This window comes from Arctopsyche grandis, chromosome 8 (genome assembly GCF_051622035.1).
Source record: "Arctopsyche grandis isolate Sample6627 chromosome 8, ASM5162203v2, whole genome shotgun sequence".
Classification (NCBI taxonomy): domain Eukaryota; kingdom Metazoa; phylum Arthropoda; class Insecta; order Trichoptera; family Hydropsychidae; genus Arctopsyche; species Arctopsyche grandis.
Genome location: NC_135362.1, coordinates 15,645,134 through 15,659,590, shown reverse-complemented (window position 1 = coordinate 15,659,590; position 14,457 = coordinate 15,645,134). Strand labels below are relative to the sequence as shown.

Genomic DNA, 14,457 nt, shown 5'->3' with positions numbered 1-14,457 from the left:
CACCACAGTACTGGTGCACCGAAGGATGCTGGAAGTAGCTGACGTATAAATGGATGGAAACTAGATGCGGTTGATTCAGTCTCCATCGAGCAATTTGATCGAGATGAACAAGATTGTGGGTTTGTTCTTGGTGCTGGTGCCGTTGGTGGCATGTCTGCCAAATTTAAATGTTGACGGTAAGAAAGACATAAAACTAACGTATCATTTGTTTTTCATTTTCAAACTATGATATTATTACTATTATATTACATTCTTATTCTTAACTAAACAAGGTTCATATTACGGATAAATCGTATTTTGTAGCTCATACATGACATATTAAGCATAAAAGGAATTTAGATAGGGATAATAATAAGCAAGAATACAATCTAGTAAATAAGGAAATTAAGAAGAGAATAGTCAGGGATGTCAGGGATTTTAACAGCAAGCTAATAGAAAATACCATTAAGAATAACCGTAGCCTGAAAAAGTGCAAACAGGATCTTTTCTTAGGCAAAAACCAAATGATCGCAATCAGATCAGAGAGCGGAGTAATAATTAGGAATAGAGAAGAAATCATAGACAGAGTTTACACGTTCTATGCAAAACTATACGAGAACGACAACGGCCAATTCCCCACTCTGGAATCGACACACGGCCAAAGGGTTCCTGCAGTATTGCCTAGCGAAGTAGAGGCCGCGCTAAAAACTGCAAAGAATGGTAAAACCCCAGGGGAAGATAATATTCCCATCGACTTACTAAAATGTGGCGGCCCCCCCCTAATTAATATCTTAGCTAGGCTTTTCAGCAAATGCATCCAGAACCAAGCTATACCAGAAGGATGGAATAACGCAACTATCATTTTAATACACAAAAAAGGCGACAAAAGCGATATCAAGAACTACCGACCCATTAGTCTACTTTCAGCGGTCTACAAGCTCTTCACGAAGGTTATTACAGAAAGGCTGAAGAATATCCTCGACGAGAACCAACCTATAGAGCAGGCAGGGTTTAGGGCAAATTTCAGCACAATGGACCACCTCCAAGTAGTTGGCGAACTAATCGAGCGCGCCAACGAATATCAACGGCCACTGTGCCTAGGTTTCGTCGATTATGAGAAAGCCTTCGATACAGTTAGTCATAATGCAGTACTTAACGCTCTAAAAACACAGGGAGTGCCGGAACCCTATGTGGGACTGTTAGCTACAATATATAAGAATGCCACAGCTTCAGTTAAAATTTTTTCAGGTACAGATAGATTTAGCATAGGAAAAGGAGTAAGACAAGGAGATACAATCTCGCCCAAGTTATTCAATGCGGTGCTTGAGGGAGTTTTCAGGAAATTGGATTGGGATACAGCCGGAGTAAGCATCAATGGTCGCTTTTTGAGTCACCTTCGGTTCGCAGACGATATAGTTTTAGTAGCTCGTGATTCAGCTGACCTACTTATCAGACTAACACAGCTGGACAGGGAAAGTAGAAAAGTAGGATTAAAAATTAACGTAGATAAGACTAAACTAATGTTCAATAGTTATTGCATGCCTGATAGCATCCCCTTAGATGATAAACCAGTAGAAGTAGTAAATAATTATTTATATTTAGGTCAAATAATTGACATGTCTGGTAGTAAAAATGAAGAGATAAAGAGACGTATGAAATTGGGGTGGAGGGCATTTGGACGGATGAATGCTGTTTTTAAATCAAAAATGCCACTCTGCCTGAAGAAAAGGATCTTTGATCAATGCGTTTTGCCAGTGATGACGTATGGATGTGAAACTTGGACACTGAACGCCAAGATGCAAAATAAAATCCAATGCACTCAAAGAAGTATGGAACGCTGTATGCTTGGCATAACGAGGAAAGACAGGAAGCGGAACACGTGGGTGAGAAATATGACAAGGGTAGTGGACATAGTGGATAGAGTGAAGAGATTGAAATGGCAATGGGCGGGTCACGTAGCTAGGAGGATGGACGAAAGGTGGACAAAAGAAGTGCTTGAATGGTACCCGAGAGAAGGCAAAAGAGTAAAAGGAAGACCGCAAGGAAGATGGGTGAACGAAATTAGGAAAATGTGCGGAATGAGATGGATGAGTGTTGCGCAAAACAGAGACGAGTGGAAGCGTGTTGGAGAGGCCTTCATCCAGCAGTGGATGGCGAATGGCTGTAAATGATGATGATGATGACATGACATATAATGAGACTTTCAAAACACAATTTCATAGATGATGTATTCGGACTTCAGTTGCAAGTTCTATACAATTTTCCGATGAAGGAAAATTTTTGTTAGTATTACTTAGTATTTTAAATTATTTATTTATCTACGTAAAAGTATCAATACATGAAGTGTTTTGATTTTTATTTGTTTTAAATAGTAAAATTTGAAAAAAATTATTATTGAATAATTGATTCTCTTTGCTCATTATTCCAAAATAAACTGCCACTTCCGTTTGAGGGATGCCTACCAAATGTTATACATAACTTGGTATTATGCTTAAACTTCTAGATATGAAATTTCAGCTCAATAAACCAAAAGGTTTCTGAGAAAAACATAAAAAACCTCGATTCTCTAGAGTAAAAGTACTAGTTAAGGTTCAGGTAAAAATATTTAAAAAATATTAGGTTATAGAATTTATAATTTATATTACATATAAAAAAAAATTAGTTCGATTCAGTTAGCGGTTTGGAAGATAATTGAATTCAAAAACTTAAAAAAAAGAGGACACCTATAAGGGGAGGTACCATTTCCGGTCATTTTAAAAATTTGAAAAAATTTTACGTCGTGTCGATAAGAATTTCAGTAACCGTTATTAAGTTTCAATTCGATAGGACCAACGGTGTTCAAAAAATCCCCAAAATACACAGACACACAGACACACACACATTTTTTCTAGATCATGAAAACGTGATCAGTAATCGATTCTGAGTTCGAATCAGTCAAAATCTCAAGTTCGAATTTTTGCATGATCACAAAACTTCATCTATTGTTACTACGTACATAGATAAATTAAAAAATACCAGTAACAATGGCTAAAAAATGTACGTTTATTTTGATACCAATAATCTGCATTGAATTTGGAATATTGAGTGCTAATATGACTATTAAAGTTACTTTATTTATATAATACGAGTATAATAAACCTAGTTGACTAAAAATAATAGTTATGTTTTTTTTTTGTTACCTAGCTTAAATCATTTAAAAAGTATTATTTCAACGTTCATATTCATTATTCTTACTATTATTTATACATACTATCCAAGATGGTCTAAGGAGGCCACTTATAGAGATGCATATATTTTTTTTTTGCACAAATAATGGCAACTTGTCTAAAGAACATTATCAAACAGCATTTCTTTGCTCATTGGATATACATATATCTTTAAAAAAAATCAATCCATTATTTTTTTTATTTTCAGAATATGTGCCATTGAAGAGGGTTGCTAGAGGGTACGGAGGTGGAGGTGGTGGTGGTGGAGGCGGTGGATTTGGAGGTGGACAACATGGGGGCGGTCACCACGGTCACGGAGGTGGATTCGGTGGACAAGGAGGCGGTGGCCATGGAGGCGGTGGCTTCGGTGGACTTCATGGCGGTGGCGGTGGACAACATGGGGGTGGAGGACTTCATGGGGGCGGAGGACTCCAGGGAGGTGGCGGTTTCGGTGAATCAGGTTACGGAGGAGGTCTTGGAGGACAAGGAGGAGGTCTCGGAGGGCATGGAGGTGGCTTTGGAGGACAAGGTGGATTAGGAGGACATGGCGGTGGTCTAGGAGGACAAGGAGGTGGATTAGGAGGATTAGGTGGACATGGAGGTGGCCTAGGAGGACAAGGGGGTGGATTAGGTGGACATGGAGGTGGCCTAGGAGGACAAGGGGGTGGATTAGGAGGATTAGGTGGACATGGAGGTGGCCTAGGAGGACAAGGGGGTGGTCTTGGTGGACATAATGGCGGTTTGGGTGGACATGGAGGAGGTTTTTCCGGTTCCAACTCACAAGCTCAAGCTAGTGCGTCTTCATCATCCTTTGGAGGTGGATATGGAGGGTAATTAACTTATTTATTTAAGAACTCATTGATTATTTAAATTATTCAATGTGAAATAACTGGCTGTCAGTTAATGTACGGATATTTCACATTGAAATTAATTGGAAAATTTTCTACACAAATAATCAGCATACATGTAAAACAAACTAGGTTGATAATATACCAAATATTCATTTTAATTTGCAGTCACAAAGGTTGATAACATCACGTGACCGAACTACTGAAGATCAACTAGAATTGCACCAAAACTCATATTAATTAGTGACATCTTGTTTGAACCCAATTGTGATATTAATTTTAAAAAAATTATGTTGCTGAAATATAATTCCAATATGAAATCAAACACAACACATTTAAATTGTGAATTTAAAAAGAAATTAATATGTTTGTGTATTTAAAGTTTAATTCAAAAACTGTTTCTTATATTTTCATGTAAAAAGTTAACTCAAATAAAGAATGCTAAAACAAACACGAAAATGCAGGTCTTTAATTCGAATACCTTTAATTTTTAGAGATCTAAGGAGAACTGATTTAATAGGTGTGTCATGTGGTACCGCAAGACGATGCCGTTTTAATCAAAATAAAAATAAATATAAGTGTAAGATGTAACGATAAACTTTGTGTATTATGAAAATACAAAGTACAAAGTAAAATTAAGAATCAAATATTAGATCCTTATAAGGATTCGTATACGAAACCCATTGTGAAATTAACATGTATTATATTCAAATATGAATTATATAAATAATCAGGGAGGGTAAAACAAACACAATAAGAAAATTTCAATAAAAAAAATTAATTAAATATATTTCTTTTACACAAATACAAATAATTATTTCAAAACAGAAACTTATGGACTTAAAAATCTAAATTATCTGTATTGTAATATTGGCACCACAAATAAGAGTTTGATGAGATTCGACAATTTAATCTCGGTCCGCTCATTAAATGGTATTTAAAACATTAATGTCATATAAAATATTATTAATCGTCATGAGTGTATGTATGTATGTGTAATATTGAATATGGTATGATGGCGTGAATATGGTGCTCTTTAAAGCTATATAGCAACTATTGCCTTCGGAACTTTTATTTTTTATTATTCGCATCAAAATAAAAAAAAATTATTCGTCCTGAAATATAATCGAGGACATTTATGATCCATAATATTTATTAAGAATATTTGCGATCACTATGATGTGTGGTAGATACATTAACGCTAAAAATAGTAAATTTAGTTAAAAACAAAATTTATAAAATAACAATATTGATTGAAAAAATTTACATTAAAATTAAATTAAAATATAAATACATAAATATACAATATAAAAGGCAAAAATGGTAATAAAAACAATACAGGAAACAATAGAAACAACAACTCGTAACAAATCATTCTTCGCAACAAATCCACATGCTACAAAATAGAATTGAATTACACATTACATAACTATTGCACTATATCACACTAATACGAATGTGTATATTCTTTCGTTAAAATGCACAAAGGCAGTATAGCAGTATAAATAATGTATATTTAATTAAATTATTTATATAAAAAAATATGCTAAAAGGACATTATTATTAAACGAATATTTCACATGATTACATTATTCACCACCAAAAACAACAAACAACATTCATTCACACTACAATCATTAACATTAACACAAATAATTATCTAAATTATTTTTTAGACACACACGCCTTAAGTATTATCGTATGATACATATACATACGTACATACATACATATATGTATTATATATATACAAATATGTTATACGGTTACAGGAGGTGCAAGGAGGGTAAAATTTTACATACAAAAAACGTAACCATAATCACAGTTCTGAATATTATAGGTTATGCATGTACCCATTCACTAAAAAAAGCACCTAAATATCAAATATGTATATATCGATGTACATATATTCCAAATATGAAAATCAGTTCTGTTTTTATTATATTAAAAAAAACTCTCACAAATAACTTATTTATCAGTAATTAATTTATCATTCGATAAAAACAAGTTGTTTAAATTTTCCCTTCTGATCAAAAACGAAATAAAAAAAACTCCATCACAAGAAACTTTAAAGGTAATAGTCAAATGATACATAAAAAAATAAGATGTAAATATAGAAACACCAAATCTTCAAAATATCTATTGTATATGTATGTATATGTATATTATATATTGCACTAAAATGAATGAAAACGAAACAAATTTGGCTAAAATATTCAAAATTGCGCATCTAATTTCAATTATAAATAGTTTAATTGATATTTTGGGGAATGCGTTTAACAGCTAAAATACTGATAATTATGCAAAATTAACGTTATTTTCACTCACATTAAAAAACACATTAATGTAATAAGCAGTAATGTATTTCATTGGTCCCAATAATTCTACGTAAGTGTAATACTGCAAATGAATTACATATTTTTTTATTGTTCAATAAAAGGAAAAAAAAACTTTAAGTAGTATACATTAAAATATTTCATTCTTCGACAAAACGATACTAAGAAATTTGAATGTACCAATCGACACGAATTGTGGCATTTCAGCCCTTTCACAGTATTACATGGACGCTATGATAACATTATTTCATTTAAACAAAATTAAATGAAATATTCGTAATTTTTTTCGTAAATTACAAGAAATTTTATCAAAAGAAAACCAAGAATTTAGAAAGCAATTAAAACGATACAATCTCAATAAAATATTATTGAATAATTGATATTTGCATAGTATATATACGAAACATGATAAAACTTTTATCAGCACATTTGAAAATCGTAAAAATGTAAATAATAAATATAAAATACACATAAAAATTGTTTAAGTGTATTATATGTATATATACATACATATGACCTAAATATTTTATATAAAGTTAACAGTCCTTTTAACCATTCCAAAATTGGATGAAAAATATTAATTATGCATTGCACTTCGACGTTTATTCAATTATGACAATTCCATGATCTAATTAAAAATTTTCTAATCAAAATATAATTTGTTTAAAGCGGTGAATATATTTCATCACCATAGACATATGCCTAAGTAGAAATGTAAAAATGTGATACAACCAGTGGCAAACCCAAGGTGGGCATGGGGCACTACCTTCCCCCGAAAACGTAAAAAAACATTATAAATGTCTACAAAAAACTAAAATTTAATTATTTCAAGGCCTTTGAGAGAGAGGCTGGCTTTTTTTCTTTAAATAAATTTTCATAATTGTTTAATAGATTTTATTAAATTTGCTAAAGACATCTTTATTTGTTAAAACCATTTCTCCCCCCCCTCTCCCATATTGAATCCTGAATATGCCACTGAATACAACATACAATATTAGTATGTACATATGTAGATGAATATAATAATATAAAAAACCAATATTTAACATTTATTGTATATAAAATTATCTAATTGTTGAATTTTCCACTAAGCATAATTAAAAATGGTGAAATAAGGTAATTCTATACGTTGATTTCAATAAAAATGCGAATACGCCTCAAATACTTCACACAATAAAATAAATCTTTATGCAAAATTATAACATATAAAAAATATTAACCTTAATTTACATACGTATGTATTGCATATGTATGTATTGTAAATGTTCAAATTATCACTTTTCATTCAAAATATTTAACAAGAATAATTAATTAATATAGTAGCTCAATAATTCACGCACTTCCTTTACTTATATTATAAACATTTATGGCATTTTTATATAAAAAAATATTATAGTAGATCACTTTCAACTGGTACTATGATATAGTATTATAAAAAAATTGACTTAAGTAAATTCTTTACCACTCTTTTCGTATCGCAACGACATGGCTTATCGTAAAGTTCATCACTCTCACATTAAATAATAATATTTCATATTAGTCTATAAATTTCATGTTTACAATTATCGTTGAAGCGATATTTGTTTACAAAAATTGCACATAAAGTCTTCACACCGTGGTATCGTTCGATATCGCTGTAAGTGGTGTTGTCGATAAATCTTGAGGTAGAGTAATGGGTTTAGGAATACACTCTACTGACTTAGATGATACAACATCAGATATGTCACCTTCTGGGTTAATATCTATACGACTTGCTTTATACCAAACAACTATGTCGACAACAAAAGCTAATCCCATTATACCTCCAGTTGTACCTGAAATTCATGAAATTAACACGAGATTAACTAGAGTTTAGAAATAAATTCATATTATCATAATCATACCAATGTAAATGACAATTTTGAAAATTCATAATGGCTATAAAAATTTGACGATCAATATCAAACATGAACACTGAAAAAGAATGTCTCTTACCTAAGAAAAACTGTCGGAAAAGATCAGAATCGTATAGGAAACAGGCTCCTTTCTTTCCACAAACTGAATCCCATAGCAAACAAGCCGAGTCTACCACTACACCGAATATTATTGGACAAGGAACATTGCCAAATAGACCAATTGCAAACTGTATAATTCCCATCGCCATTGCTTTGTCTGAAAATAAATTAAAACACATGCATAAATAACAGCTGATACTGTTGTAAACACTGGAATGTGTACAATATTGATTATTAAATGATACATTTGGTGATATATTTTATACCTATGTACATTTTGTACGTATGATATAATTTAATTGACAAAAATAGAAATACACACATAAATATATCTATGTGGGAAGTATATTTAATCAATTTACTAACCATAAATTTCCGTTACAGATACTAAGGCGAGAAAGGTAATATTGAACGTGATCAGTATTAAATTTTTTGATATTATATTGTTAACATACATATGTACATATGTATACATATATTATATTTTTTGAATTTACTTACATAAAGATTCACAGTCACATACATAAGTTTCATATATAAAGAAAAGGCTTGCACATAGCATCTTATATATAAAACAAAGACAGTTTGTTGTGTGTGTAATTTGTTTCTGATTAGCTGTAGTTTAATACTCATTTTTCGATTCAAATAAATTGAATAAAAAAACAAATGGATGTTTACTATTAGATTGTCCATGTTTAAGCGATTTATATTATAAACACCAAGCAAAGCTGGGTAAAACCACTAGTATACATATGTATAAATCGTATTGTAAATAATATTCCCGTATTCTAACTGGTATATAAATTATATTTGTTAAGAAAAATAAATCCCTTTAACGTGCAATTATTGCAATAATAATAAAATTTCATAGGCATCACCGAAATTATATAAATTTAAATCCTCAGTTACGAAATTTCAAGTATCAAAATTTGGCAATTATTCACATTGCTTTTATCACACAACTACATACTATTTCAATTACATGACTAAAATATTATATGTGAATACGTACATATTTGTTAAAATAATACCTTTTCCAATGTTGATAATATGAGTAATAAAATAAAGTACATAATTATGATTTTAAATATATTGTTCATAAACTTCAAATCTTAATGTTTAAAAAACATCACGCTCAATAGTTTCATTATATCATTGGTCATATTTTATTCCACCTTTTGATGTCAAAACATACATTAACAGATATAGAAAATACGTAATGTTATACAGATGAAGTCAAGAAAACGATAAAATTTGGAGTTTATGTACTCTGCCTAAATGGGAAATACTTTATAACATGTGAATTCCACATGATCCATAGCTAAGATATAAATTAATCAATTTATTAACAGAGTACAAAAATATACAAACCTTTTGGATCTGTGCATCGCATAATGAGTAAAATTGATCCAACTTCGCCCGTGGCATGGGTGAACATAACAAATGAAAAAATACATATGAATAAGACAAAATTGTGACAGTTTCCAGTGCAGTATCCTCTAGTTGCAAAGCCCCACGCCGAATTTACGCCATCAGGATTCTCAGCATCAGTTGATATTTTCCTAATAAAGAGAAGAAAAAAAATTAATTCTAATTTCAAGCTTACTTATATGTAAATGAAGAAAAAAATTTAAATGAATTCATTTAAATTTATCTTACCAATTATTGTTTTCTTCCAAATTTGTTTTAATACATTCACAATTGAAATATTGAAACGTTCCATTGACGAGACTGACGTTGTGACAACCCGCATGACATGCTGAGAAATATGTTTTGCCATCCTTAAAAAATCAATAAAAACATCCTAATTAATTTCATAATATGTATAACATAAACTATGCGAAACTTTAAAATTTAAAAAATATATAAATTTTATAATTACATCTATAAAATTCGATTACTTACTTGACCACAGATTACACTGAATTCATCTTTATCACAATAGCAATCCGACATGCATACAGGTTTGGTGAAAAATCTAGGCAGGCCTTTCGGTGTTATAGTATAATTAGTGACAGGAACATGTGATGAATGACTAAGTTCACTCAATCCCATTAAATCATCCATAGGACATCCGACAAACATCAAAGTAAACATTCCTAAAATGGAAATCAACAGTTATAATTAATTGATCAATGTGTAATTTCAACTGCAAGTGCATAAAGCTTACCCATTGCGTAGGCAATAGCAGTAAAGGCTATCCAACCGGCTACAAATCGAGCTGTAGGTACAAACTTCAAAATAACAGCCCCACTTAATAGAATACCCATCCCCATTACGAGTATGCCACCAACACCTAAAATGAAAAAAAAAATTATAAGCATAAAATTGATTTTTGAAATATTTATAATTATAATTAGATTTTCTACTAAAAAACGTCTGAACGTAAAAGTAAAAGAATACTATACATTACTGTACCAGATATGAGATTAGCCTCATGCGTCGCTAGTCTGAACTGAGACTCCAGATATTTGGGCAGAAACGTGTATAATCCAGCGACGGGTAACAAATGCAACACCGAACTAGCCGTCCTAAGCATCAATATGTCGTTGTTAAATTGTCGTTTTAATGTTTTTGGAAAGTCTGAAAACCACAAATTACAATTTAAATTAATTCTAAATTTTATAATAGTGTGAATTTTACAATTGAAAATTAAATTCACCTTTCAATTGTGGAGTTTTCTGTGGTGGGGGTTTCATATGAGGCAGCTGACGGGAACGTGCAGCCTGGGCAGCTCGTGATCCAGGCAATTGACGAGGGAAGCAAAACATCATCAAACCCATGATAAAAAGTAATGAAGAAACCAAAACTAGACCTGTAATCAAATCAAATTCAGTATTAAAATTTTTGCATCGATACTTTCACTTTCTGGATAGTAAATTTTACAACTTATTTAAGATATATTTTTATTATGTATTGCTCAGAGCACTATGTAAATATGTATGTACATACATACATGTTGTATGCCAATTAGAAGAATCAAATACAAAACACTTTTTGTATGATGTATTCTTTAAACAACTCACAAAAACGTTAAAATGAATATGTTCATTGTAAAAATCTTACAATGCCCTGCTATATATTTTTGAGTATGTACATATATTATACAAGAAAAAATAATTTTGCTAAGTCAATTTTATATTGTAATGCCTTAAAGTACAACGCTTTGATTGTTTTAAAGATTTTGGAAGAAACGTGTTTCGAATAACATGAATCATTTTATTCAGCGAGATGAGATTCTGAATCAGAAGCGACCTGAAATTTGTAGATTGACTCATCCTCTCGAAACATGTGCCTCGTTTGGACGACAATTAAAAATCGTGTAAGCAAAACGGCACAAAGGAAAAGCACTGTGTGCGACGACCGATCGCATGGGTTCACCTGTAAAAATTACAAGAAATCCACAAGAACCTGTTCGTAAATCTGCACAGGCATTTGAGCGATTCGAAGCACGCGATGGATGTCTCGCAGAGATTGCAAAAATAAAACATTGCATCGCTCGTGTAGGATTTACAACGCATTGCCAATTTTGAATTTGCTTACAAATAACCAGAAATATAAAGCCAACGTGGGCGGTACCTAGATAATAAGTATGAAAAAAAATATCAATTCGAAGGATTGTTGACCGTTATTTGGCGAAATTGCGTCTAGTCAACTTCCGCATAGAGGTATAGAAATCTAGAGGTTCTATCGAGGAAAAACCCGACTTCTACGAACAAAGTTTCAGAACACCTGCCAAAATTTTAATGGGGTCATCGCACGATTCATATACATCGTATAAAAAAAGGTGCAAAGGTATTTTTAGTCATACAAATTGAAAAAGAAAACAGAATCGAAACGAACTTCAAAAGAAGATAGTTTGTTTCATTCTTGGAAATAAAAATCAGCGTCAGACCTACGAAATTAGTGCAACTAAATTCGCAAAAAATAACGGGTTGAGCACACATTTCTAATTTATTTTGAGATAAATACGTTGAAATTGCACATGTCCAAAACGTGAGCTTCCAAAGCTACATAACATCAAGAAAACATATAAATTAATTAAGGACTTTGTTCTATAAAAAGTATGTTTTTGAAAAAGCAATTAAACTTTTGCAAAACAACAAAATTACAGAAAACATTCTTTTACTTCAAAATTACAGAAAACGTTCTTTAAACGCTTCTTTTATTTTTCCAATTTAAATTTATTTCTGAACATGTGTAGAATCTTATAATCACCCCGAAGAAAAGTCACTTGGTGTAATTTCTAAGGATAATCTACATTTTGTCGACGCTTTAATTCACTATTATTCGAAATATTGAAAAATACTTGAATTTTCTTTCGTTTTGCATTATAGTACAGCTCAATTGTAGAATTTTACCAGAATATTTTTGATATAATCTGCACCTCGAATAGAAAATTGATCCAGACCTTAAATTTGTTTCTAGGACCTTATATCAATATGAAATAAACAAAAACAAGAAACTTAGTATTGACACAAAAACATAGAAAAGGCAAAAACAAATGAACTATGAAAATACATGCGATTCGTATTTATAAAAAAAAATCATCTTTTAGAATTTGATCTAACAATCGATGCCTTAGTAAGTATAAGACTTAATAACTTGGAACTATCTACATATGTATATAAATATACATACAAACATTTGTATAAGTAAAACTAAAAAAATAAACCACTTCATCAATATAGGAGTTTGATAAAGTTCCGAGAAACATAAAATACATACAATGCAAAAAACAAATGACCAATGATAAGTTTTAGATATGTTTGTACATATAAAAGCAAATAACAAAATAATCAATAAGTTTTGCCCATATCACGGTGATTAGATTATAACAATGTAAAGAAGCTTTTGTAATATCCCGAAAGAAAATACATATATCATAAATGAGCTGCAGTCAGGCGAACCCGTTGAACCATATTGTGTTATGTGCACAAAGTGACCCAGTTGTATTATCGCAACACCGAATGTGACCCGTATACAAAGATAATCGGGTTACAGGACAGATGTTCAAAAACTATTTTTCGTGACTTTTTCGAAAGCATAATCATTCAAAATTATGTGCATTTTTTGACCATTTAATTGAATGTCAACTAAAATCTTTTTATCGTGGTTACACTGGAAACCCACTCGGGTGTGGACCATTTGTATAAAAGCTTCCTTTGCTTTATTGCTCCATTTGATGAACGTCTTCTGCTTATTCTACCAAACATACTTTCTGTTTATGAATCTGCTTCCCTCAATTATTATTCCTTTGGGATCAAGATATCTGCCTTCTTAGCGAATTACCTTATTGACACTTTCTAATTTGAAGTTAATATTCATTTTCATTGTTTCGGGCTTTGTCTGGCATTGCGATAAAAAACTAACGTGCCTGAATATTGTAAAAAAAATATTTATTTTAGCCAGTACTTTTTTATGTGTTAATATAATCACAGTACTCTCGGCTTTCGATATAGCACAATTTTCAAATAATTATTTAAACATCAATCAGAAAGGCCAATTTCTGGAGGAAGTTAAAACAATATTCCATTAGTTTTGAGTATTTCCATGGTTGATAGTATTATAATCCAAACTGGGTGCTTCCTGTCAGAATTTATCAATTTATTTGATTTGTTATTAGTTGTTACGAGACTTCCACACAAAAAGTATTAAAAAAAAAGATTCTTACCCATTGAAATAATTGCCATCTACGTCCGAATTTCAAAGTTACGATATTCTACTATTTGAAAATTTAATTTTAAAATAATTTTGTAGTACATAGTTAAAATAACTATTATATGTATGTACATATGTATACATCTATAAGCAAAGGAAGTGTTTCTTCTCTGTCGAATCTTTGAGTAGAAAAGATTCGACACTGCCCCGAAATTCTTATTTAGAAAATTTCAGCAGTCAAATCAAATTTGGAGCTTTTTTTGAAATAAAAAAAGACATCACCATATTAATTTCTTCTTAAGCGTACTCAATCAACAGGAAGAAGACATATATTTTAAACTCGTTTCTAAAAATGATTTACACAGGACCTATGTATAGCGAGAGAAATGTTAAGCAAACTCTTTGGAAGCAGCGAAAATAATTTAGAATCCGT

At 31.2% G+C, this 14,457-nt stretch overlaps 3 protein-coding genes across 14 annotated transcripts in view; 2 read left to right on the top strand and 1 right to left on the bottom strand.

Annotated features, from left to right (window-relative positions):
* Positions 1 to 14,457, top strand: part of LOC143915854 (uncharacterized) — a 121,597-nt gene that overhangs the window by 34,182 nt on the left and 72,958 nt on the right. The gene's annotated exons all lie outside the window — the stretch shown is intronic.
* On the top strand, positions 79 to 4,509 carry LOC143915490 (uncharacterized). Of its 11 annotated transcripts, none has more exons than XM_077436174.1 (5): positions 79 to 176; positions 3,394 to 3,714; positions 3,775 to 3,828; positions 3,859 to 4,015; positions 4,202 to 4,509. In XM_077436174.1, exons 1-5 carry the CDS (start codon positions 104 to 106, stop codon positions 4,212 to 4,214), a joined length of 618 nt encoding a protein of 205 aa, XP_077292300.1. In that variant the 5' UTR covers positions 79 to 103; the 3' UTR covers positions 4,215 to 4,509. The 11 variants fall into 11 exon arrangements, with proteins under 11 accessions (XP_077292300.1, XP_077292302.1, XP_077292298.1 ...); XM_077436176.1 differs by having other exon boundaries at positions 3,775 to 3,849; positions 3,880 to 4,015; XM_077436172.1 differs by having other exon boundaries at positions 3,775 to 4,015.
* Oatp74D (Organic anion transporting polypeptide 74D) overlaps positions 7,863 to 14,457 on the bottom strand; it is a 62,955-nt gene continuing 56,360 nt past the window's right edge. For both annotated transcript variants that reach the window (XM_077435768.1, XM_077435767.1), the window contains exons 4-11: positions 11,026 to 11,178; positions 10,782 to 10,946; positions 10,534 to 10,659; positions 10,269 to 10,462; positions 10,023 to 10,144; positions 9,735 to 9,925; positions 8,344 to 8,520; positions 7,863 to 8,183 (exon numbers count right to left, since the gene is read on the bottom strand). In XM_077435768.1, the coding sequence (XP_077291894.1) occupies positions 7,978 to 8,183; positions 8,344 to 8,520; positions 9,735 to 9,925; positions 10,023 to 10,144; positions 10,269 to 10,462; positions 10,534 to 10,659; positions 10,782 to 10,946; positions 11,026 to 11,178 (1,334 nt within the window). In that variant the 3' untranslated portion in view covers positions 7,863 to 7,977. The remainder of the gene's footprint in view (positions 8,184 to 8,343; positions 8,521 to 9,734; positions 9,926 to 10,022; positions 10,145 to 10,268; positions 10,463 to 10,533; positions 10,660 to 10,781; positions 10,947 to 11,025; positions 11,179 to 14,457) is intronic.

Bases quoted from the DNA above. Each gene is read 5' to 3' on its own strand.
- LOC143915490 (XM_077436167.1), top strand. From the start codon at position 104: ATGAACAAGATTGTGGGTTTGTTCTTGGTGCTGGTGCCGTTGGTGGCA. The intron at 177-3,393 runs GTAAGAAAGACA...TTTTATTTTCAG, and splicing joins GCCAAATTTAAATGTTGACG to AATATGTGCCATTGAAGAGG.